Source organism: Lissotriton vulgaris, chromosome 11, assembly GCF_964263255.1.
Source record: "Lissotriton vulgaris chromosome 11, aLisVul1.2, whole genome shotgun sequence".
Classification (NCBI taxonomy): Eukaryota; Metazoa; Chordata; class Amphibia; order Caudata; family Salamandridae; genus Lissotriton; species Lissotriton vulgaris.
The window spans coordinates 840,400,344-840,427,448 of NC_141699.1; the positions used below are offsets into that span (position 1 = coordinate 840,400,344).

A 27,105-nucleotide genomic window follows, 5' to 3' on the forward strand; every position below is an offset into this window, starting at 1 on the left:
CCCCGCCTCCTTCTTTAACTCACTGTTTTCTTCTCCTGTGCTAAACTGCTGTTCTCTTCCACCAGCCTCTTTCTCTAACTCCCTGTTCTCTTCTCCTGTGCCGATCTGCTGTTCTCTTCCACTGCATCCTTTTTACCTCCCTGTTCTCTTATTCTGTGCTGATCTGCTGCTCTCCTCCACCCCAAACCCTTCTTTAACTCCCTGTTCTCATCTGCTGTGCTGCTCTGCTCCTCTCTTCCACCCACCTCCTTCTCTAACTCCCTGTTCCCTTCTCTTCTCCCATGCTGATCTGCTGCTCTCTTCCACTCTGCCACTTTCTCTAACTTACTGTACTCTTCTCCTGTGCTAATCTGCTGTTCTCTTCCACTGCCTCCTTCTTTAACTCACTGTTTTCTTCTCCTCTGCTAAACTGCTGTTCTCTTCCATCCACCTCCTTCTTTAACTCCCTGTTCTCTTCTCCTGTGCTGTTCTGCTGCTCTCTTCTACCCTGCCTCCTTCTTCAACTCCCTGTTCTCTTCTCCTGTGCTGATCTGCTGCTCTCTAAAACCTGCCTCCTTCTTTAACTCCTTGTTCATTTCTCCTGTGGTGATCAGCTGCTCTCTTCCACCCGCCTCCTTATTTAACTCCCTGTTCTCTTCTCCTGTGCTAATCTGCTGCTCTCTTCCACCCGCCTCTTTTTCTAACTCCCTGTTGTCTTCTCCTGTGCCGATCTGCTGTTCTCTTCCACCCGCATCCTTCTTTAACTCCATGTTCTCTTCTCCTGTGATAATCTTTAAGCTATCTTCCATCCGCCTACTTCTCTAACTCCCTGTTCTTTTCTCCAGTGCTGCTCTGCTGTTCTCTTTCGCCCGCCTCCTTCTCTAACTCCCTTTTCTCTTCTCCTGTGCTGATCTCCTGTTCTCTTTCACCCGCCTACTTCTCTAATTCTCTTTTCTCTTCTCCTGTGCTAAACTGCTGTTCTCTTTCCCCCCGCCCCCTTATCTAACTCCCTGTTCTCTTCTTATGTGTTGACCTTCTCCTCTCTTCCACCCACCTCCTTATTTAACTCCATGTTCTCTTCTCCAGGGCTGATCTGCTGCTCTCTTCCACCGCCTCCTTCTTTAACTCCATGTTTTCTTCTGTGCTGATCTGCTGCTCTCTAAAACCCGCCTCCTTCTTTAACTCCATGTTCTCTTCACCTGAGCTGATCTGCTGCTCTCAAACACCCTGCCTCCTTCTTTAACTCTGTTCTTTTCTCCAGTGCTAATCTGCTGTTCTCTTCCACCCACCTCCTTCTTTCACTCCCTGTTATGTTCTCCCATCCTGATCTGCTGCTCTCTTCCACCACGCCCCTTCTCCAAAACCCTGTTCTCTTCTCACGTGCTGATCTGCTGTTCCCTTCCACTGCCTACTTCTCTAACTCCCTGTTCTCTTCTCTTCTCCTGTGCTGATCTGCTGCTCTCTTCCACCCACCTCCTTCTTTAACTCCCTGTTCTGTTCTCCCATCCTGACCTGCTGCTCTCTTCCACCCGCCCCTTCTCCAAAACCCTGTTCTCTTCTCTCGTGCTGATCTGCTGTTCCCTTCCACCGCCTACTTCTCTAACTCCCTGTTCTCTTCTCCTGTGCTGATCTCTTCAACACACATCCTTCTTTAACTCCCTGTTCTCTTATAACATGCAGATCTGCTGCTCTCTTCCACATATATCCTTCTGTAACCGCACACTCACATTCATACAACCATGCACGCGCACACATACAACAACACACATACAACCACACACACACATCTATCGCCCTCACTCTATCTATCGCCCTCACTCTATCTATCGCCCTCACTCTATCTATTTATCGCACAACAACAGCATCACTCAGGGGCACCACAGGATCACTCAGGGGCACCACAACATCACTATGCGCTACCACAGCATCACTGAACGCCACAGCATTACTTGTCGCCACCACAACATCACTCAGCGCCACCACAGTATCAATCTGTGCAAACATTCAATAACAACTGGTTTAAATATGTTCTCTCAATGTTTCAAGCTTCATTACAAATGTCACAAAAAAAGTTGATATTTCACTTCTGTTCTTATATTTTAGTCACAATAAAATACACTGAACATAATCTTCACAAGTTATTTACAAAACTTTAAGCTATTGCCATTATAAATTACAATAACTTTTATTTAAGTATTAATTATTTTTAAAAAAACATTGTTATTTGTAAAATCAATACTTCTAAGTCATGTAAATACCAAACATGTTGCATTAAAAATGCTATAGGTGTCACATTGTCAAAAAAGAAAAATATTAGCATTGTAAATGACAAAGCTATTAATTTCACAATTTTCAAAAATAAAGCATAAATAACAAATTTGTCATGTACACGACAAATAACTCAAACTTTCCTAATGCAAGACCTATTGCATTGCAAATGCTTGTTTCACAAGGAGCTAGTACCAGTATCCTGGCATCCCCTTCCTACATCAATTGCCAATCTAGCATTTGTTAACTTCCTGCAAGTGTTCAGATTGAAAGTCAAGAGTTCCCTAGTGTAGTACACGATAGCCGGCACTGTACATCTTTAGAATGTGTTGGGATTAGTAAGTTATGAACCACTTACCATGCATCTTCATTTCCTTTGCAAATACTTATTTACATGTTTGTATTGACACAGAGTTGAATTTCTGTGCAGGCATCATGGCGTAGAAAATTCATTACTTATTCATGCAGTCTCCCTTTTTTATTCAGAATCGTGCCTACTCAGGACACAATCAAAACAAGTCCAAAGATGTGCCATGCAGCGACAAATGTGATGTTCCTCAAAACCCACAAAACGGCCAGCAGCACTGTCATGAACATTATGTACCGGTTCACAGAGAAACACAATCTCTCCATAGCACTTCCGGTTGACAAATTGAGTATCTTTCACTATCCTCAGAGGTTCCAGGCCAAGTTCGTCGAAGGATTCCTCACAAAGAAATCAGGGCAGCACTATAACGTCATGTGCAACCATTTAAAGTTCAACCTTCATGAGGTACGTTTTCAAAGACGGTGGGTTTATTTCAAAATCTTTGAGGCAGACTGTGGTTTCCTTCATTCCAGGTCCTCGTGGAAATCTGAATAGTTCAAGGTGATTTGAGTGAGCTTTTTGACCTTGCTATCTGCCACAGGGCTCTATGAGATGCGTTTTCCATCTAAAGCTGTGTGTGCCATTTAGAAGAAAGACAGCGCACTTTCAGTTTCTCAGCCACTACCACCAAAAATCAGACTAGCTAAATACGATTTTGTGACCTGATTACATGGGAACATTCAAGCTGGAGAGACTTGTGAGTCTCGTATGCAAATTTTATGTCATTTTATTTATCACCGGGAGTTCTGGGAAATGGCTCCGAAAAGGGTATTCTCCCTCCTAAAAGAAGGAAAGACACACGTTGTATTTGTGTAACAACACTGTTGCAAAATTACATAGCCAGATTGGCCATAACAGGGTCAGAAGACTACCCACTATTATCAGTAATTCCAGGTGTCTTGCATAGATGTCAAATGCAAAGGGCCATTGCTTGTTTTGGGTCTGCTGTAATATTTGGACATCTAGGTTTGCCTGAACCAGATGAATGAACTTGAGTAGTTGGTGACTTTTGAAGATGGTGCCTGTAAGTATGTGTGATCTGTATTTTGGTGTTTGGTGATACCTTGGCTAGGGGGACCCCACGAAACTCCATGAATCAGTTGAAATTAGAGTGGATAGGGTTGAGCCCTAGTATACCTCACGTCACAGGGGAGTGCAACCTAGATTTTTGCCTCCAGTAAAACTAATATCTGTCAGGAAAAAAACCTGTTGTAAACCAGTGTATGACTTCGGTCCCTATGACCCTGCAAGATGAGATGGTTGAAAACAATTCTCATTATCGATAGTATTAAAGGATGCTGCATGTTATGTGTACCACGGGGATGAAAATGTCTATTTTTTCCTTTACAAAAAGAACAATTGATGGACAGAATGAAGAACAATGTCATACTTCACCCCAGTACAGCAATCTGGGCCTAAATCCATAGTTCTTCTGCTCACCATGCCATTCCAGTTTGAACCCAGCCACATGCAAATCAGTCTTGACACTGTGCCTCATAGGAACAGCCCAGCCCGAACTGCCAGGCCAGGTCCCCCCTGGACTGGAAACAAGCACCCTAGGACCAGTTTCGGGCTAACAGCCCTCATCAGCCAGGATAGTTTGACTCCAGTGGCATGGAGAGCACGGGACACACGGCTGGAATCAGTCTGGATACTAAGCTCGCAGTGTATGCTGTGTAAACGCACAGATCCTGCATAGGTTTTATAGGAAGTACACAACACTTTGTGTCTATCTCCGTATGGTTGACACTGTAAAGTACTAGACAGTGTTATATAATAAATTCATATTTTTATAAATACTTTGTGTGGTTCCTTTTCATGTAATCTATGCTATTAGATTGCATTTTGGTAAAACAAGCTGCTTTACACTCCTTAGCTAAGGTTGTCTAAGATCTCTTAAATCACCATAAGATTTGTCTGGACTGGTGCAAGGTGCCCACTTACATTAGTGTATATCATATACCAGGCCGGCTTCTCACAGGGAACCTTCGCTCTTGAGGTTAGGGTCTGAAGAAAACAGTATAAAAATGTACTTTTGGAACTTAAACAGTCGAACAGTGGGGGAGGTGCAAGGGGCATAGAAAGACTTCATCGTGATACTGGTAAACCGGGACTTCCTGTAGAACCCTGGTTGGACGAGGTCCTGAAATCCATTAAGGATTTTCATTCAGATGTTAAAATTGATAGCCAAAGGAATTACAATGCTATTCAACAACTCCAAGAAGCTATCCAAAAAGTCGGTAACACCTGTACCGAGATAGTGGACAGAATGGCTTTCGTTGAAAGCCGCACTGAAAAATCTTGAAGCAGACGTTATTAAACTCCAAAGCAGAGACAAGGCCCAGGCTGGTATCATTGAAGAGCTAATTACAAAAGTAGAAGATCTTGAGAACCGGGGCAGAAGAAATAACCTCTGTATCCTGGGAATCCCAGAAGGTGCAGAGGGCAGCGATCCAAAGGGATACATTATCAACCTGCTAAAAACTACCCTGCCTGAACTTCAAACATGGGAACTGGAACGTGAAGTTCAACGTGCTCATCGCTTTCCTCTTACACTCCCCAAGCATTCTCATAAAGGAAACCAGTACCCGAGAGCTGTTTTGGTCTGCTTCGGAAACTTTCTCTTACGCGAAGCGATCTATGACCTGGCCCGACCAACGAGTAAAAGAGAATATCAAGGATACAAGTTTTTTGTTCGGACGGATTTTGCCCAAGCAACGGTGGAACGCCGCTGGAGGATGCGGAAACTCTTTGCCCCGTTTGAATAGATTGGAGCAACTGTCTATCTTCTTAATCCAGCACGGTTAAGAGTAATTTATAAAGAAATATCTAAGAACTTTATAAGCGAGATCCAAGCGGAGGCTTACCTACAGGAACTCTCTGAATCAAGAAAATCGGGGGAAAATCTGGGGGGGAGAAAAAACAAAATATGATTAAATTATAACTGATACTCAATAAAGAAACTTACAAAAAAATAAAATTATATATAAACAGGCTACTAGAAACAGTACACAATAAGGAAGAGTCTAGCAGGGGGATATGTGAGACCACTGTGGGAACAAGTGTTCCTCTAGTTGTGTATTTATAGCAATATTACCAGATTATTGGAAACTACAGTTGAAAATAATTCCAAAAGCTAGCCATCTGATATATTATGTGTTTACAGTTTTTTTTCATAATTCAGGCGACCTAACGAACGGTGATGCTCGGATCACTCGGACGCCCACACCTGGGGGCTTTATGTCCCAGGAAGCCTCAAGAAATGGTGGGGGTGGTGGGGGGGGGGGGCGGGCTTTTAGTGTCTGGGGGGGGGGATATACAGGCAGGACATTAGGGTAAAAGACTTAGTTCGATTCTTTAATATAGCGGGTCCAGAAGACAAGACAGATCCAATAGGTACTAATGGCTAAATTGAAAATGTTGTCCATCAATATATGTGGGTTGAATGATACAAACAAAAGACAGAGAATTGCTATAGGTTTAAAATCAATTGGTGCAGACATAGTCTGTTTGCAAGAAACCCATGTCGAGAGGTCCCAGACACACTTACTAAAAACACTAGGATATAGGGTTATTACTGCTACAACTCAGCCCAATAAAACCAAAGGGGTAGCTATCCTGGCACGGGGGGTGGAATACAGTTGGTAAGATCGATAGCAGATAAATCTGGCCGATGGGCCATTGCTGAATGCAATTACGAAAAGGGTAATAAACTCACGGTTTGTTCTGTATATGGCTGTGTCACTGATAATCCAGAACTACTGAACTTTTTATCTAACAAATTAGTGCATTGGCCCGCCCCGCTGATTGTTTGTGGTGAAATCAATTTAAATCTCCTGTCGAAGTGGTCCTCCGTGCAAAACCTCAGCTATCATGGGAGGAAACCTAAAACATTTAATGCCCTTAATGATCTCTGTAGCACTCACGCAATCTCCGACTGTTGGGAGATAAAATTTCCAACCAATCCTGGGTATACCTTTTTTTCACACCGCCATCTTAAATTTGCCAGACTAGATTATTTTTTTGTGTCAGATGTCATATTATCTCACTGTTCGGTAGCTCGACTACCAAGGGTTTTTTCTGACCATAATCCATTAATTATTATCATAGAAATGGGGGAGCAACCAAGTGTACGTAGTAATTGGACATTTGAAAGGGCTTTACTGACCAACGTTAAATATTGCAATATGATGGAAATTTGGATCCCAGATTTTCTAAATAATAACATAGAGAGTGCTGAGGAAATCAAACAATCTTCATTCTCAGGGGTCTTACTAATATCAATAAAGAACTTAGCACAGAAGCTGAAATATGAAAAGACATCTTTATTAAACTTTCAATAAGTGAGGCTACGTCACCCAGCTGCCTTAGCAACTGAATGAGGCAGTCTGAGGAATACAGAGAACAGAGGCCTTTTATATGCTTAGGGTTACAAAACTCAGCACAAAAGTAAGGGGCAGTCCTAGCTTTTGCAAGCATGCAAAAAGCCCAACATTCATTCTTTCACAAGCCGGACAAACCCATAATAAAAGACCACAAAACATATCGTAAACAAGCCATAAAAGGAAGGAACAGAAACAGATGAGAAGTAGGATAAGGGGTGTGTATGTGCATACCAAACTTTACAATCTCCTGTGCTCTGATCCTTAATCTTGATCAGCTACTGGGCAAGAAACTGGTCTAACAAGGTCAGCTTCAGGTAACAGGGTCAGTTCACTCAGGTTATCCCGAAGGCAGCTAAAGTCATCGGCCTATGTGAGGGCAACCACAAAATGGATGCCATGCACAAAATGGAACCCAAGGGTTCAGAATGAAATCTTCAAATACACAGTAAATCCATCGGTGTAACATGACGAAAACACTCATACTTGCTGAGGTCACTGTTTACGGTTTGCCGTTACCAAAATCGTAACAGAACCACGACCTTTATGACCCAGGTTCAGAATTCACGGAACCTCAGTGCCCCCCTAGAGTTTGTCTGGGATACATTAAAGGCCGGAGTAAGGGGAGAAACCTGTAGATTTTCGATCAAACATAATCAAGAAGCTAAACAAGAACTAATTAAATTACAAAATAATCTTATTAGTAAAGAGGAAGATTTGATGATTGCTGTCCAGAATGATGCTGATATAGAAGGAGCAGTAAGAAACGTGGCAATTGTAAGAAATTTAATAACAGAAATACTTACTACTAAAGCTATAATAACAGCTACCCTGAACAGAGAGAAAGTCCCTGAGCTCAACGAGCAGGTAGGACATCAATTTATTTATTTATTTATATTCTTACAGAGCGCCTGACTCGACCCTTGAAGGGGTATCTCCGCGCTTTTGCGAGTGGGGGGAGTACAACTTGTGCTGATCCATGGTCAGAAGGGTGGTTGTGAATTGAATAAGTGGTTTAGATATTTATAAATAGGTGGGTTTTAAGGGATTTTCGGAAAGTTAGGTGATTAGTGATTTGTTTCAGTGTCTGAGGCAGTGAGTTCCAGAGGACAGGTCCGGTATGAGCAAGGGTGCGACCTCCCTGCCTGGATTTTTTGATTCTGGGTGCCTGTAGTAGCTGGAGATTGCTGGAGCGTAAGGAACGTCCAGGAACATAAGGTGAGAAAGCTTTTGTCAAGTACTTGGGCCCAGTACCTGACAGACATTTGTGAATGGTGCATAAGATCTTAAACTTAATGCGTTGCCGCACTGGGAGCCAGTGAAGTTTAGTCAGCAGAGGGCGGGAGGGAGTCCTAGGTGGAGCGTTGAGGACTAGCCTCGCCGCAGTATTTTGGACTATTTGCAGTTTGTTAAGCTGTTCTTCATTGGCTGATAAGAGAAGACCATTGCAATAGTCCAATCTGCTGATGACTAACGCCTGAACCAATGTCTTCCTATAGCTGTCCGGTAAGTATGGAAAGACCCTTCTCAGCAGTCCAATGGCGCGGAAACAGGTGCCGGCAACTTGGTTTACATGATCTTTCAATGTTAGTGCTTGGTCTAATAGCACTCCCAAGTTTTTACCGGTTTGTTTAGGAGTGGGAACAGGTCCCAGTTCCAAGGGCCACCATTCGGGGGACCATAGTGTCGTTGCCTCCTCGAATAACATTACTTCCGTTTTTCCTACATTACACTGTAGGCAGTTCTTAGCCAACCACTCTGACACTGCCCTCATTCCATCTGCAAACGATTTCTTTAGTGCAGGTGTGAAGGTTTTAAAAGGGAACAGAAGTAGGGTGTCGTCGGCATACGACACGGGGTGAACCCAAAGGATCTCACTAAGTCAGCCAGGGGGGCCACATACACATGGAATAATGTTGGGCTAAGGCATGAGCCCTGTGGCACTCACTTGGTGAGCTCCCTGGAGATGGACTTGTGGGAGCCCAACCTGACTTCTTGAGAGCGGCCTGAAAGAAAGCTCTCCATCCAGGACAGAGCCACACCCCCTAGTCCCACATCCCTCAGACGATCGAGAAGCACCTCATGTGACACCGTATCGAAGGCAGCGGATAGATCCAACAGCACCAGAATCATCGACCCCCCTCCATCCAGCGTCATCCTGATGTTATTGGTCACTGCTAGGAGGGCTGATTCCGTGCTGTGGTTGGGCCTGAACCCAGATTGTGAGTAGTCCAGGCCCTCCGTTGCCTCGATATGTTTGGATAAATGGGTGTTCACGTGTTTCTCGGTCATCTTACTGATGTGCAGTAGGAGGGAGATGGGCCGGAGGTTCGAAAGGTCTGTCCATGGGGATGCCGCTTTTTTCCTTATTGGGTTCACCACCGCTTTCTTCCATTCCATTGGGACCTGTCCTTCTGCCAGTGAGGTGTTCATCACAGACTGAATGGAAGGTCCTAAGAGGGTGATCAGAGGGGCGACCATTTTGGCAGGAAGGAAGTCATTGGGGGATCCAGATTTTATGTGTCTGATGAGAGGGGGGAGATCTATGTCACAGATTGGCGGGAAGGACAGTAATGAATTTTTGTTTTGTTTGAATGAGTTGTGTGGGAGGGAGATCTTATTCCCAGCGCTACTAGAGGCCATAATTTTATCGTAGATGAGATTGATTTTATCTTCAAAGAACACCAAGATCTCATCACAAAGGGTTTGAGAGAATTAATCGGGGCTCTCACAGGCTGTAGGTTTAACAAAGCTCTGTAGTATTTTAAACAGCTCCCTTGGACTATTACCCGCCCCCGCAAGTTGTTGGGTGAGACTGTTTTTTCTAGCTTGCTTTATATTTTTGTAGTAGGTTGACTGGGCCTCTTGATATATTTTCCTGTTCTCCTCAGTTTTCAATTTCCTCCATACTTTTTCTGTTCATCTGCATTTCTGTTTCTCTATTCTAAGTTCCTGTGTATACCAGGTTTCTTGCTTGGTGGAGGTATATTGCTTATGAAGCTGTAGTGGGGCCAAAGTATCGATGGCTAGCTTAAGTGAGTCATTGAATCTGGCTAATGCAGTGTCCGCTGAATCCTCATCTGTGAAGGTTGGTTGTATCCAGCTTTCCCGCAGCTTTTCCACCGATACTTTATGCCACTGTCGACGCCAGATTGGCGGGAGTGGCGCTTTATGCAATAATTTGGTCGGGCCCGGTAAAATGAACTCTATCAGAAAGTGATCTGACCATTGAATTTCTTTAGCAGGTGAACATCTTACTTTAGTGCAATTAGAGAAATGTGAATCTGAAGTATGACCACCTATATGGGTAGCACCGCTATTCAGTGCTTTTAACCCCAGACTAGACAAATCCACAATTAATTAGATTGTTTCGGGGTGTACCAGGTTGTCCATGTGCACATTAAAATCTCCTAGGAGGATGAAGTCCTCCTTGGATTTAAAATGAGGGGCTAGTAGCTCCAGAAGGGAGAGAGCAAAATCCGGATTGGATCCTGGTGGGCGGTAAGCTAAAGCACCTTTCCAAGAGATGTGGCCTGCCAAGGCAATTTTAAGAATCATTATTTCAAGTTGTGGGCTGTACTTTTGTTCTAGAGTTGTGACTATAAGTACATCTCTATATATGATGGCTAGGCCACCGCCTATTTTATTGGCTCGATCAAAGTGTAGAATCTTATAACCTGATGGAACCCCTAATGTTATTGCTGTAACCGTGTGGGGCTTCATCCAAGTCTCGGTTAGGAAGCAGATATCTGGCTGTATGGTGTGAACTAGATCCCATACCTGATGTTGATGTTTTGGTTGAGACCGAACATTTAAAAGAAAGCATTTCAGTCCCTCCGGGGGTACAATTTTAGGAGCATTTTCCTTCATAATCACCCTAACTACCGATGATTGGAAGCGACAATTCATACATGAAAAACAGCCCTCAAGACTTTGCCAGGGTATTTTAGTGCAGCATTCTCCAGATGGTTTCAAATCTAGGAGAGATTGAGCGGGGTATATAATTTTGTTAATACCTGTGATAGCGGGGTCCGAAGGGGTAGAGCCCATTGCCCCTATGCCTCGTCCTGTCGCGGACGGGCGCAGATGGGCAGCTCTTTGGCTTGTCTTCGGCGTCGCTTCGGCACCGCTGCGCGCGATTGCTGCGCGCTTGTGAGGGGGCGAGGGCTAAATAGGCCAGTGAAAAGCATACACTAGAGCGCTAACCGCTCAGTAAGTGCCCCCACAGGAAGTGCCTGGCTCTCCCTGACCCGCCCTCTGCGCAAGGGTATTGGCTACCGCGTCGGACCGGGGCGGGCAGGAGTGAAGGACGAGCACAGGCTTCCTTTGCTGACAGTAAATATTATTCCTCCCCCTTTTAATCAAGAATGGTAGAAAGGTGGCACAGGTAGCGTTAGCCCAACAAGTGTGGCGTTTTGGAGTAAGTGCTGACCAAGAGAATTCTTACGTCTTTAAAATTGAAAATTTCTCAAAGTAAAATTCAGTTTCCTAATTAACAGAACACCATCGTTTTTGAATCAACAATGAGTTAAATGGTTTAAAATGCATTCAATTCTCTACATGCAGCAATTCTAACACAGCGCAAGGCACAGTTGTATTACCTTTGGCAGGCAAAGCGGATCGGGGACCACCGTCACCCTTCCGCAGCTTGCAGCTGAATGGGCTCCACCTAAATAGGCCAGCGAAAAGCATACACTAGAGCGCTAACCGCAATTAGCCGTCTGTACAAGACAACAGATTAGCAATAACACAATTACCAAAATTAGAGATCCTAATAAAGGCATCACCAGCGAACCCAAAGAGATTAGGGAAGCATTCCATAATTATTATGAGGATTTATACACTGAGACTGGGAAGAATCAATCTAATATAAATGCATATTTGGACCTTGGCACAGGGATTCAATTACCTAAAACCGACAAACAAAAACTTGAGAAAACACCACACTGGATTGAAATCCTACTGTCTATTAATAGCCTACCAACCGGCAAAGCTACGGGCTTAGATGGAATTCCAACGGAATTTTACGCTAAATTTCATACACAATTAAAAGAAATCCTAACTAAACTAGTAATCCAGGTATTTCAAGGTGGTCATGCACCTGAATCATGGAATGAGGCAAAAATCATCGTCTTTCCTAAAAAGGATAAAGATCCGACGGAATTAGGGGCTTACCGCCCCATTACCTTGATAAATAACGACGCAAAAATGTATTCTAAACTACTTGCTACCCGACTTGCCCCGGTAATCCATAAAATATTCTCCATCAGGCAGCATGGATTCGTTCCTGGTAGATCCACCACAGAACACATTCAGAGGGTGATCACACTCTTTGACATAGCGGACGTAACAGGAGACCCTATTGCACTAATTCTTTTAGATGCCGAAAAAGCTTTTGATAGGGTCTCCTGGAAATATCTATGGACCGCTATGTCAAGGAGTGGGATTGGGGAGGTATTTATCAATGCGGTTCGCATGATGTACTTTAAACCAAAAACCTGGGTCTCGATAAATGGTGAAAACTCCGCTTCAATTAAAGTAACAAGAGGAACAAGGCAGAGGTGTCCCAGTTCCCCGTTGCTATTCGCCATTTTTATTGATCTGTTCATCCACAGACTGGTAAAAAATACATCTATAATTTCCATAAAGACTCTTAATGGTGAAACTAAGTCCTTAGCTTATGCTGGTGACATCGCTATTGTCACAGCCGACCCAAATAAATCTGTGGAGGAAATGGAAAAAGAAGCAAATAAATTCGGTGAAATCTCGGGGTATAATCTTAACTAAACTAAACTAAAATTATAATCAATAGCAAATGTAATTTTGTGGATGACAGAGTAATGGACAAGGCAATGTATTTGGGCGTCAATTTTACTGCTAATTTAAATAACTTGGTAAAACTTAAAATGGATCCCCTAATCAAACAAACTAAAAAAGGCTTAAAAAAATTACATAATTTACATCTTACAATCATAGGAAGATGTAATGTAATTAAAATGTTACATCTTCCTAAATTTTTATGTTTTTTCCGCACTATCTGCTTGAATTTTGAACCATTATTATTTAAGGAAATTGATAGAATTTTCTCTCACTTTATATGGAATTATGGGAAAACCCGTAAAGCTAACAAATGTATTACTTTACCAATAGATAGAGGTGGCCTCGCACTCCCTAACCTAAAAACTTACTGGTGGGCAACAATTCTTAAATATATTAGCCTGTTACTAAAGACTAATCGAGAGGATACTATAGAGAGATCTGTTCCAACCCCTCAGGAACTTATTCTAGGTAATCTAGCGGGTGCACATCTGTGGCGATTGACTTATGACTGCCATTTTAAGAAAGTGCGGTCTAAAACTTTAAAAGGTATTTATGCTGCCTGGAACCAGGTTCGCAAACATTTAGGGTTAGGTCGGTTTTCGTACTATACGACTTTTATAAGTAATCAAAACCTCCCAGAGATTTTCTCGGATTTGTGTATGACACAGTGGATCAGACTTGGTATAGTCCAAGTCGGTTGTCTTTATGAGCCAGCCGGCTTCATGTCATTTGAATCTTTAAAAAATAAATATGGCTTAGAACATAGGGACTTTTTCAAATACCTACAGGTGAGGGATTTTATCATGAAAAAGGTGGGGGGAAGTGTGGCTTTGCAGAAAAATGAGTTAATAGAATCTGTGGTACAGTTTAGTAATGTTAAAATCGGGGTAATATATAATAATTTATTACTGGTTTTCCAGATGATATGCATAAAAATATACTTAAATGGCAGGACAAACTTGGGATATCAATTTTCGTTATCCAGAATTCATTTCAAATCTCTCAATCGCTACTAATGTCCTCGAAACTACATGCCCAATATTATAAAAAAAAATTCTCTTTATACCATACCCCTTATCAATTAGCTAAATGGGGTACTGGCAAAGGGACCTTCTGCCCCAGATGTATGATGCCAGAAGTAGACTTAATACATATGTTCGCTACATGTGGGGCATTATGCACTATTAGACAAGAGATATCTACCTTTCTCTCTGAAATACTGGAGACACAAATAGAAATTACAACAGCAGAAATAATTCTGGGGCTAGACAATTTGAACCATCCGGATAACATAAAGGGTTTTCTTGTTGTCTCTATGGCAGTGATTCGAATTTGTCTAGCCTCTGTGTGGCTAGACAATGTTCCACCATCCTTTCAACAATGGCGGGCTCGACTACTCTCGACCTATAGCCTGGAGAAAGCAATATATAGCAGGAAAGGTTTAAAAAAAAAAAGAAGGGTCTAGAAATCTGGCACCCACTAATGCATTGGATTGAAGGTCTAGGATAGACTGCTTTATTTATTTCTTCATCGTAATTATTGATTGTCTTGTTTTTCTGGATCTAATTATTTGCTATGTTTAGTTTATTTGTTGTCTGTCGATATGGATATCCATATTGTTTAATAAAGCCTGTATCGGGGAGTGGGTGGAGGGCGGGGGGGTTGTCTCAAAAAACAAAAAATGTGGACATTTACTGCAATTTCTGCAATAAAGAATTGTTTAAAAAAATGTACTTTTGGGGTACCTTAGTATTAGGAGCTTCTCAAACTGGGTCAAAAATTAAAAATGCAGTTCAACTTTAGGGACAAATGAATAATGGTGGTGGTGCCACAGCTAATGCAGCTAGCTGACAGGGGCACAGCTCCACGGGGAGTTTAAGTTTCATTTAATGGTCTATACCGTTGCGCCATCTATAATACAAATCTTGGCAACGTTTAGGGTTTACATGTCTATTGGCTTGAATCATAGTTTACTAATGACATTATTGTTGAGTGGTTGCTAGCCATTAATGTTTCTGAGCTCATGTTTATAAACTATTACTTTAAATAAATATATGTCTATGCAATGATACAATATCTGGCTGCCCAAGCTAAAGCTTGCTGTCCTGAAAATTTCACATCCTTATGAGTGTGACTTCCTCAGCCCAGCAAAGAGGTTGGAGGGCCTCCTGTCATGATGTTGGGGCACATCACAGATATACTCAGAACTGACCACTGTAGTTTAAAGCCCTGAGTGCCCAGGGCCGAATGTCCATTAGTGATGCCTCATCACAGAGTGGGGTGGGATCAGTAGTCTCGCTGACCCCATCCCACTCTGTGATGAGTGAGGGTCTGGTGCCTCTTCTCATAGTCTGACCCATAACAAAGGCAGCCAATGAGAGGAGGTGGCAGGCCCAGTCCTCCAGGAACCACCAAGTCTTCCCTCCCACCACCAAAGATCACTGCTGTGGCAGGTATGTTTTTTAAAAATGTTTGATGCATGTGTGTATGTGAGAATGTGTATGTAGTTGTATGTGTGTGCTGTGAATGAGTGTGTGTGTATGTGCTTGTGAATTGTAGATGTATATGTGTGCGGTCTTGAATTTATGAGTATGAGCGTATGTGCATGTGTGGGGAAGTCAGGGGTGTGGCTTAAGGAGGGTGTTTAGGGTGTGACAGCCACCCTAATGCATTCTGGGTTGGGTCTGCAGTCCCTGAGTTATGTTTGATATGTCTGTTTCAGTTTTTCTCATCATTTTCAACTTGCTAAGCGCTTTTAACTTGTTCATTTTTTGGAGTGAAAAGTTAAATGTTTATAGTGGCTGGTTGACCAAAGAGTAGTTATTCTGCACCATTAGAAGCACTCCTTGAAAGTTTGCAAATATACTACTTTTGGAAATTCACAAACAGTGGTGGTTGTAGGCTTGGAAAACGGTGCTGGTCTTGGGTTTCTAGACATATTAATAGCAAACAAATACTGCTTTCAAATAGTCTAACCAGTGGCAACCGCTTCAAGTAGCATGCCAACCCTTTCTTCACCCACTGTACCACTCTAGGCAGAGTCTCACATAATTCCAAACAGTTCTCACCCTGTTCCTCATAGAAACAGTCCATCACGAACCTTAGTCACCTCCACCCTGCAGCCCACTTATTTTTTTGTTAGGAAACTTGACATTCACCCCCCCTCCCTGCCCCTAAGCTATGCCCCTACTAGCTGGTGGCTTTCATTCTTACATGTGCGCCATATGTGATGTCATATTTAATGTAAAACAGACTTATAAAGCGCACTGTCACCCCACAGGTATCCTGGCGCTAGGGTTACATTAGCTCCCCTATTTGCACATATTACCCTGGAGATGGCTATTCTGCATTACACCCTTGGGAAGAGCCAGGTTTTAAGCTTCTTCCTGAAATGTGTAAAATCTTCTATTTGCCTAAGATTAGGCGGGAGTTCATTCCATAAGCGAGCGGCTGCACAGCTAAATGCTCTTCCACCAAACCTGGTGGTTCTAATTCTGGGTGTGATAAGCAGATGGGCTGCAGAGGATCAGAGGCTTCTTATAGGGGCTTGCCAGAATGTTTTTTCCTGCAAAGGCGCCAGCCCAAATCCACGCAGACCCTTAAAAACGATATAGAGTGATTTGAACTGTATTCTCTGTGGGATTGGAAGCTAATGGAGCTCTTTAAGGGACAAGGAGGCAGAAAATTTTCTCGGTTTCTTTAGGGCTAGCTTTGAAGCTATCGTCTGAATTCTTTGAAATTTCGTGATCAGAGAGTTAGGGGCACCCAGTATCAGAGCATTACAGTAGTCCAGTCGAATCAGAATGACACTTCTCACCACAAGTGCTCTGGCTGTCATTGGTAGCATAGGGAGTATTTTCCGCAGTGCTCTGATAAGGGAAAAAGCATGTACCCACCGTTTTGTTTATGTGGGTTTCAAGACTCAACTTGTTGTCATAAACTACCCCCAGGTTACGCAATGCCTTGGAGGGTGTAGGGGGCTTATCTGAAGGAATAGGCCAAAAGTTAGCAGGGAGCCGATGAGGGACTTTCTTAGCCGTGCAGTACAGGATTTCAGTTTTTTTCTCAGTTGAACTGCAGGGAATTGTCTGTAAGCCATCTAGCAGTTTTTTGCATGCATTCATGAAAACTATTGAGTGGTATTGACATATTTCCCTCTAGAGACAGAATGAGTTGTGTGTCATCCGCATAGTTCACCAAATTGATTTTTATAAGCTTTGATGATTGGAATCAATGGGCTCATTTAGATATTAAAAAGGAGTGGGCTAATTGCTGATCCTTGGGGGACACCATGCTGAATGGTACCAAATTTTTAAGGAAAAGGGGAAAGGGCCACTGCTTACTGTCTATTCTGGAGGTAGGACTGAAACCATTTCAACGCCAAGCCCTCTACCCCAATTTCAATGAGCATATATTAGGGCATATCTTTTTATAAGGCAATACTAAGCCAGCCTGAAAAAGCTTTGTTTTATTTCCGTGTCCTAGAAACCATCACAACGTTCAGTTGTGCATGTACACGTAAATAGAAAACTTTAAAAATGAATTAGTAACCATTTGTAACATGTTTGTATTCTTTCTCAATACAGGTTCAGAAAGTGATGCCAAACAACACTGTGTACGTATCCATCTTGCGGAATCCCATATCTTTGTTGGAGTCTTCCTACTCCTATTTCCGGTTTCTGCCATCTTTCAATAAGACCAGGACTCTCAATGAATTTCTAGCATCTCCTGGGAGCTTTTACAACCCGACAGAGCCTTATCATATGCTTGTTAAAAACACCATGTGGTATGACTTTGGTTATGACAGCAATGCTGAGGACACTTACCCTTATGTGCAGTCAGTTCTGAGAGAGATAGAGCAGAGGTTCCAGTTGGTGCTCATTGCAGAATACTTTGATGAGTCCATGGTGCTCCTGAAGAACACGCTGTGCTGGGAGATGGAGGATGTGGTCAATTTCAAGCTGAACTCAAGAAGCAAAAACAGTATTCAGCATCTGACCGATAAGAGCAAGGAAGGGGCAAAGGAGTGGTGCTCACTAGACTGGAAGCTTTACCAACATTTTAATCGGACCTTTTGGAAAAGAATCTATGAGACCATCGGACCTGAGAAGATGCAGGAGGAGCTGAAGCAACTGCGTTTCAAGCAAAACGAGCTGAAGGATATTTGTCTCCAGGAAGGAGAGGCAATAGGAAAAACACAGATTAAGGACTCCAAACTCCAACCGGCCCAGGCAGGGGTGGCAAATATTCTTGGTTACAATATCAGGCCTGGGCTAGGAAGTGAGCAACAAACCCAATGCCACAGGATGGTTATTCCAGAACATCAATACATTATTCTTATGCGCAAATATCAGAATCCACGTGGCACAATACCATAATGCTTTACAACTCCTGTTCTGTGTTTGCAGACCATGCAGAGTATGCTGTGTTTCATTCCGAGCCCAAGCAAAAAGAACGTCCTATCATGTCAAGTCAATAAAGAATTATAATTACTTGCCTGCAACTCACCATAAAGATGTAGCAAAAAATATTGTCTTATTGATCAGTCTTTTTAACAATGCATTGCAAGTCAGAATATCATGGTTCAAGTATGTTCTAACTACAATATATTGCCCAAAATATCGACTAGCAAACTAGCACAGCATCTTGAAGTTACGTCTATATAAGTAAGTATAGATTTACAATCCTGTACTCCACATACCTTAGAGACATGTATTTTCAAGGCACATGCAAGTTGTGTAAGACTAGTTAATATATGTTTACCCATGTATACTTTCCTTCACTATATTGTGGTAGTCAATATTCTGTCTACAATACTTTTAGGAAGATATTCAAAATGCAATATTCTGTTAGAATACCCAAAAAATGCCCACATGAACCAAATTATTTTCATGCGCTGTCCAACAGTGTTGACTCTCTAGGGTCGTCCTTTGTCGTATGTACTCTTATTCGAGGCTGCTGCGGAAAGGGGATGGAAGGATGAAGTCTGAATGGCTGCAGTCTCTCTTCCGGCCTGTTCTCTTCCTGGCAGCACAGAACAGAATCACACAGGCTCCCAGACTCCCCTAAGCCAATCTCGATGCTGCTGTCACCAGCCTGTGTGGCTGCCGGGGCAGTGCCTGGGATCCTGGGAACCTGGGACAGTTCTCCACCCAGGTGTGTTCAAGATGGCTGGCCAAACTGACATGCTTTTATGGTGCACATGGTTCCTCCTCTCTCTGCTTTGACAGCCCTGCTCTGCACCGCCCTAACCTGGCTCCGAGTCTGTACTGAAAAATAAAGCGATAATAACATTGTGTTGGCATGTTTCCTTTTTTGCACGGGTCAAAGAGCCGTAGGATGACACCCCTTCGCCTTAGCGAAGGAGCTCCTGCTTTGTACATTGTATGTGGTCATGCAAACAACTAATATAAGATAGGTTAGATTGAATTGTACAATCTCAGCTTACTTCAAGCAAAGGAGAAGTTTGATGCCATCACAAAGGACTGGGCCGCAATGGAAAAATGTGTGTTATTCAAACTCTTCTGTAGGCTGCTGCAATCTATAATTCTAGAAACTGCATGGAAATTACAAATCAAGTTTTCTGTGATAGTATATATTTTCTTTTATAAAGCACACACTTGAATAAGGCTTTCGGTGTTTAGTGAAATAAAGTGGGGAAAGGAGTTGGCCTAACGACTAGGGCGGTCGACCTCGAATCTGGGGAACTGGATTTGAGTCTTGGCAATGATGCTGAACATCCTGTGATTCTGGGCAAATCACGTAATATCCCTGTGTCTAACATAACATGAATGTGTGTCCTCATGTAACGTAACTGGTGCTATGTAAAGCGCTCTGATACCCGATTCAGGTCTAGTTTGCGCTATATAAAACTCTGAAAAAAAAAAGCGCCTTTTTATTTTACCCCTCAGAGGGGCAGTGATGGGCCTTCTAAAAATTACTTTCAAAACTATGAGGAAATCCAGGAAAGGACTCCCAGGTTTATATTTCAAACCATGCCTTCATCACAGTGTTTGTCTTTGCATCTTCTGTCAAAAGAACACAATTTGCATCTAACACGGCACCTTGGGGGATAGTAATCTGGCTCCTAATTACCATTTCTTATCGCTTTTAATACAAGTTCACGGGGCACTCTCTGTAATGTCTGGTTCTTCCCCCTTCAAGTACACACTGGAGCCTGTGTAGTGGTAACAGGTATTTATTGCCTTTTAGGTACAAACTACTGAGCCAGGGCGCCGAGCGTCTAGCTGTGCTTAGCTCCGGTCGCCAACTGCCGATTCTCGTTTCGCGCCTACGCTATTGCCTCGTTCTGCGCATGCGCGCGCTCCTAACGCTCCGGTCTATGGCGTGACGCGTCATCGCGTACACTCCATAGACTAGAGCGCACACCACATATCTCCCCCCTTTTTAATATCAAATAAGACAACATTTCCCCCCCAGAGTTCTGGGTGCCCGGTGGACAGAGTCAGAGTCTAAGAGGGTGCAGGGGATGACCCCTCCTTACTGTCCATCCATTATAAAGTCCTTGTATCTCAAGGGCGCGGTGACAAGCCTGCCACTGCGAGTGTGTCTTACCGGCATGTTCTCTTCCACCTCCTTCTCACACCGTGATTTCTCACCACCTCTCGAATCTCCTCTCTGTGTTGCACTCGCTGGTGCCTCTTCTCTGTCGGTAGTCTCTTGGTTGGACGCATCTATCTCATTGTCCACTTCTGCTCCTTCCCACTGGTCTACAGCATTGTACTCTGGTTGGGGCATTGCTACTTGGCAGTCCATCCGTATCTCTTCCTCCTCGGGCTTGGGCCACACTATTATCTTGTTAACTCTGGCCATGCGGTCTTGGGACCACACCCTTCCGTCGCTAAGGAGGGCCGCTCTGCCTCGTACCTCCTTGACCTGTAGGGGCTGGCTAAATTTGCTTTCGCCTTTCCTTTGCATGGTAGGTAGTTTTACCCTGACCCACTCTCCTTCTTCCAGCCCTGTTTCCTTTACATTACGTCGCTTGTCGTAGTGGGCGGCATATATCTTCTGGGCCTTCTCCAGGTTGTGCTGCACCACTGCCGGAGACCATTTGCTGGTGATGGTCTTTTCCCTCCACACTACATTGTCCCGTGTGAATGGATGTCGGCCTCGTAGTACCTGGAAGGGGCTGTACCCCACAGCTGTGGGGGTGATCCGGTAGGCCCACAGCATGCTCATCACTTCTGTCTCCCAGTCTTTTCCCTGTGAGATGGCTGCCTGTATGGATCCCATTAACACGCGGTTAAACCGCTCCACTTGGCCGTTGCAGGCAGGATGGTACACGGCCGTGTGCCTCGACTCAATCCCGTTCCTCCTCATAAATCGGACCCATTTGTCCGATACAAATTGTGGGCCATTGTCACTGAGGATAGATTTGGGTATGCCCTCTCTCAAGAAGACAGACGACAGGAATTTCAGAATTGTTTCCGTTTCCATGGACTCTTGTATGTCCACTTCGGGCCATTTGGAGTACTTATCCATCATGACACATATGTATTTGTTCACTCCTCTGCAGTCCAGGATGGGCCCTAAGATGTCTATAGCCACATTCTCCCAGGGGCCTTGAGGGGTGTCGAACTTCCCCAGTGCTGGTCTCAGTGGTCGTAACACTTTGTCTGCTCCCTGGCACTGCCCACACTCCCTCACTTGTCTCTCAATTTGTGCGTCCATGCCCGGCCACCAGTACATCAGTTTGACTCGTGCCTTGGTTTTCACTATGCCCAAATGACCCTCATGCAGCTGCTCCAATAGTTTTGGTATTAGGGAATCCGGGGGTACGACCCTTTCCCCTCTATACAAGAATATCCCAGAATCACTTAAGGACAGTTCTTCCCTCATTTCAAAGAACCTCCTCACTCCTTCTGCAAGCACTTTTTTGTTCGGCCAGCCGGAGGTGAGGTGCCTTTTTACTTCCGACTTCTCCACATCCAAATCATAGGCGGCCTTCCATTCCTGAGCACTGATCGTCGTCTCATGGTCTTCCATGCTGGCTACCATCTCTTCCCTGTCCTGGGCATCTTCTGGTGCCTTTTCCATGGCCGCAGCCCTGCTGAGGTAATCAGCGACCCTGTTTTGTGTCCCGGGCAGATACTCCACGTCGTACGTGTAGTCCAGCAGTTTTAAAGTCATTTTAGCAATTCTTGGGGTCGCCGTATCATGGCCTGAGGAAGTCAGGACCTTCACGAGTGGCTTGTGATCCGTCTGGAGTTTAAATCTGGTGCCCCATAGAAACTGGCGAAACTTGTTCATCGCCCAGGTGACCGCCAGCATCTCCTTTTCTATCACACTGTACCTCTGCTCCGTTGGGGACAGCGCTCGGGATGCGAAGCTGATCGTCTCCGTGGACCCATCTTCTCTTACTTGCGCCAAGACCGCCCCCAAGCCTTTGTCGCTCGCATCCGTAGTCACAATGGTCTTGCCATCGGGCATGTATCCTTGCAGAGGGATGGCCTGGCTGATGCAATTCTTGACGGTGTCAAATTCTAGTTGGGCCTCCGCATCCCATTCGAATTTGGTCTTATCCCTGGTTAGCTGCCTCATTTTGTGAGTCCGGGTGGCGAAGTGTCTCACAAATTTGCTATAATACTCGGCCATTCCCAGGAATGACCGCACCTCCTCCTTGGAGCATGGGGCCTTGGCCTTTCTGATTGCCTCCACGTTCTGTACCTTCGGTGTGATGCCATGCGTCCCTATCTCGTGACCCAGGTACGTCACAGCCTGTGTCCCAATCCGGCATTTACTCCATTCCGCCGTCATGCCTTTGTTCTGCAGCACCCCTAGGACCCTATGCAGCTTTTTGTCATGATCTCCTTTGGACGAGCCCATCACCAAGATGTCATCTTGAAAATACTGCACCCCTGATATGTCCTTGAACAATCTGTGCATCAGCTTCTGAAACACAGCCGCAGCGGACGCTAGGCCAAAGGGCATCCTCCTGAATTGGTAGCACCCAAAGGGTGTGATGAAGGCTGTGTACTTCCTGCTCGCCGGGTGCAGCTCTATCTGGTAGTACGCTGACGTGAGGTCTATGGTGGTGAAATGAGTGACACCTTTTGTTTTCGCCAGCATCTCCTCGATTCTGGGTAGTGGGAACCTCTCCACGATGAGATTCTTATTTAGTTCACGAAGGTCCACACAGAGGCGGACCTTGCCGTTAGGTTTCTTGACCACCACCAAGGGTGAGAGCCATTCCGCACTGTCCACCGGCTCTATAATTTCCTGCTCTTCCAGTCTCCTCAATTCTTCTTGTACCAATTCGCTCGTGGAAATGGGAATGTTCCGGACCTTGTGTACCACTGGTACTGCTCCTTCTTTGAGGACTATCTTGTGCACAAATTTGTCCAGTCTGCCCACTGTGCCCTCGAAGACTTTCGGGTATGCTGATCTCCAATCTTCGTCTTTGTGGAGTGGCCACTCATCCGTCAACAGTATCTGTTCCTTCCCCCCAGGGTTTAGGATGATGCCCAGATCCCCAGCGTCTCTCCATCCCAGCACAGATGGGCCTTTTTCCGCCACATACAGGGTGCACGTGGCCGTCCTTCCTCTGAATTCAAATTCGAAGTCCCGGCACCCCACCAGGGGAATGGCGTTCTCCGTGTACGATATGGGCCTGATGTCCGGAGGCCACAAGTCTGGCCCTACAACCGGAGCGAAATCTTCTTCCCAGATGGACTTTTGCACGATGGTCCAGGGGGATCCTGAGTCCACCGCTACATGTACTTTCACTCCTCCAATGAGCATGTCCGTGCGGGGCTTATCACTTCGCTTCCCTGCCACCTCCAGCACTTGGTCCTCGATGCACAGCACCAAATCACCCTCGTCTAGGTCATCTTCTCCGCTCACGTCTACGGTGGCTGCTTCTACACACTTGACGGAGGATTTCGACCCTTTCTTCCGACATACCTTTTCAAAATGCCCGGTCAAACTACAGAACGCGCACCTGGCGCGGAACGCGGGACATCTTTGGTCCTGGGCCGTGTGTGCCGTGCTGCCACACCTGTAGCACGCGAATTTGCTGCCGGGGCTGGGGCGACTCGTCTGCTTTCCCGTTCCTCTGGTGTCTTTCCTCATGTCTCCATACCTGCCCTTGGGATTGCTGGAGTGAGGTACCTCGTCAATCTTGTTGATCATTTGCCTTGGCGCACTTTCACGTTTTGCTGCATCTGCTCCTCGCTTGGACATTTCTGCTTTCTTGACCATCGCCACCACTTCCTTGAGAGACGTTTCATTCATAGCCCATAATTTGTCTTGGACAGCTCTGCTGGTCGTGTGCATCACGATCTGATCTTTTATGTATTCATCTTGGAGAACACCATACTGACACGTGATGGCCAAGCGTCGTAGGGCTGCCACATAATCATCAATGGATTCGCCTACTTCTTGTTTTCTCTGCTGAAAGTTGTAGCGATCTATGGAGACGCACACTGCTGGACGGTAGTGGCTGTCCAAGTCATCGAGCGCATTCTTGAAGACATCTGTCTCTGCTGCACCCCTCTCCTTGGGTACAAGATTCTTGAATACCCTCACCCCTTCTGGGCCCAAATTATGAAGCAACAATCTCTTCTTTCTTTCCGGGGTGTATTCGGCTTCACTCTCATCTTCCAGAGCTTCAATGTAGTTTGTAAAGTATTCTTTCCAGTCCTCCCATTTTAACTGCGGCTCACCCGGTCTGGGTAGGAATGGTACTGGTGCCATCAAGGCTGAGGCTTGGTTAGCCATTTTTGCTTCACCTCTGGGGTTTGCCTCCTGGGCACCTGGCTGGTTGGACCCCCTGGATGCTCCTGCACTCCCTGCTGCGTCCCCTTGACTCCTGGGACTGCCTGGGGTACTATCCCTTATGGGCGGCGTGAGGTTATCTTCCTGTGTCTCTTCTTCTGACTTGGGGGTGATGCCCTTGGTTGCCAGGGTGCTGGCTGTTAGTTCTGTACTTTGGGCAGCACTGACCTGGTGGTTCACGCTGTTTCCCGGTCTTCCTCGTGTTTCTGCGCTGCTGCCACGCCCTGTGCTCGTGCTGGTTGTTGTCCTGTCCCTCTGGCTGGTGTGGGACTGTTAGGAGGATGTAGATCCAGTCCTGTGTGCACGGTGATGTTCTAGGTGCCACCCTCGTCGCCAATGTAATGTCTGGTTCTTCCCCCTTCAAGTACACACTGGAGCCTGTGTAGTGGTAACAGGTATTTATTGCCTTTTAGGTACAAACTACTGAGCCAGGGCGCCGAGCGTCTAGCTGTGCTTAGCTCCGGTCGCCAACTGCCGATTCTCGTTTCGCGCCTACGCTATTGCCTCGTTCTGCGCATGCGCGCGCTCCTAACGCTCCGGTCTATGGCGTGACGCGTCATCGCGTACACTCCATAGACTAGAGCGCACACCACACTCTCTCTCTTTATATACAAATTTACCATAAATAAAGTTTTAAACGTTTAGGTACTAGTAACTCACAGGAGTTATTGACTGATGTGAGCATACACAGCTCTGTAAGATATGCTCACCTTATTTATCAACTTCCTTTTTTCAGTAAAATGAGTGATACCTTCCCTCCTTTCTTCCTTTTACTGCCACAAGGTGTCGATAGAAATCCTGATTGTTACTATTTTGTTTCGCTACATTGGCTGGGACGTGGCCCATACCAAATACCAGTGGCTGAAATTCAAGTATACCACCTATCACGTTTATCCCTTAGTGTGACACTTTAACTTGGATGGGTATGCCGAGATGTGGATCCGTGCTCACTGTGCCACAGGACTGGAGCTATACCTCACTGACGTGGGCCAACATTGCTTACACCAGTATGTGGGTTACTGGTGTCCCTGAGCAGAGAGATCCTGGCCTGGCAGTTCTAGCTAGGCTGTTCGTATGGAAGCATGATCAACACCTATTTGTTTACGGCTGGCTGCTGTCTGAGATGGTAATGTGGGAAAATAGATATATAGGGATGCAATCTCAAGTACTTACCAGTGGCTGAGATTAGCAAAAGCATTCCACCCATCAATTTGTGTTTTCCTCAGTGTGAACCCCCACGTGTGATGTGACCAGATGTGGGTTCTGTTCTCGCTGTGCCGCATGACTCAATCTGTGACCTCACTACACAGGCCTAAGTAGTCTGAAACTGGTGGTGGATTGCTTGTGTTCTCATTCAGAGAAGACCTAGTCTGTTGGTTGGTGCTGGACTGTACCTATTGAAGCAGAATAAACATGACTATTTCCTGTCTCATGTGGCTTGGTGTGCAAAAACAGATGGACTGGGTTGTGGCCAGAGTAATTGCAAGGGGGTGGGATTTATTCAAGCATTACACCCATCACTTTTTAATTTCCTCTTTTCTGTTCACTAAACATTACTATGTAGTGGTGGCGTTTTCCCAGAAAATATTTGCCCATTGTCTCCTAATGTATGTACCCATGCCTTGAACAGAATTGTACAAACCAATAAGTCTCAAGGTGTTTGCAAAGGATTGCATCATACTAAAAGCCAACTCCATACCAACCTTATTTTACAGCCCAGAAAAGCTTTGTGGTAAAATCGATATGGTATTGGTCTGCATTTGATCTTGGATTATCTCAGCAGCCTGTTCAGCAGCCCCCATCTGACCCTTAGCCAATGCACGTGGGAGCATGTAATGCTTCGCTGTAACAGGCACAATCTTCTCTCCCTATCCCCACCGTTCAGAGCATGTGGTGAATTTTTACATTTTAACACTCCAGAAATAGGGAATTCCGATGGCACTCAAAGTTATTCCCCTGTCTGAGCAGTTTAACTCATAATTCGGGGAATATTATACATATTACATCCAGTATTAGAATATCAACCACCTGAAATCTCCGCATACCACCCATGACAAGTCTTCATTAGGGCCTATATACTTTCAGGTCATTGCTTCTACATGTATCTTGCCATATTGTATTTTATCCAGCAGGAAACCACCCACTGCCAGTTGGATTACTTACTTAGCTCTAAAACACAATTACAGCAATTCATCGCATTCCAGCCCCGTGTAATTAGCAGCTCTGAGTTGCACTCAACGACTCTCAGCTGTTCCCCAGTAGCAGGATCCTAAAATGATAGTTCTCCTATTAAAAAGTGACTGGGGAACAGTGAATGAATGCGACAGCAATTCCTAGTGCAAAAGACCATCCCAGTGTTTATGGATAAATGCATCCGATGGAACCCCAGAGCCTTATTAGTGATATATCACTTCAATGCAGATCCAATTACATATGAAAGAGAGAGTATTTGTGTATATGTTTCTGTTTGTGTGTGCCATCTGGATGATCCTT

At 44.8% G+C, this 27,105-nt stretch overlaps 1 protein-coding gene across 6 annotated transcripts in view; it reads left to right on the forward strand.

Annotated features, from left to right (window-relative positions):
• The window catches only part of LOC147683571 (galactose-3-O-sulfotransferase 2-like), a 692,139-nt gene extending 673,030 nt beyond the window's left edge, over window positions 1–19,109 (forward strand). For 3 of the 6 annotated variants that reach the window (XM_086943976.1, XM_086943978.1, XM_086943977.1), the window contains 2 exons: window positions 2,734–3,019; window positions 17,403–19,109. In XM_086943976.1, the coding sequence (XP_086800102.1) occupies window positions 2,734–3,019; window positions 17,403–18,194 (1,078 nt within the window). In that variant the 3' untranslated portion in view covers window positions 18,195–19,109. Of the gene's footprint in view, window positions 1–2,715; window positions 3,020–17,402 lie in introns of all 6 variants that reach the window. The other 3 variants (XM_086943973.1, XM_086943975.1, XM_086943974.1) reach the window with 1 other exon arrangement.
• The last annotated feature ends 7,996 nt before the right edge of the window (window positions 19,110–27,105 follow it).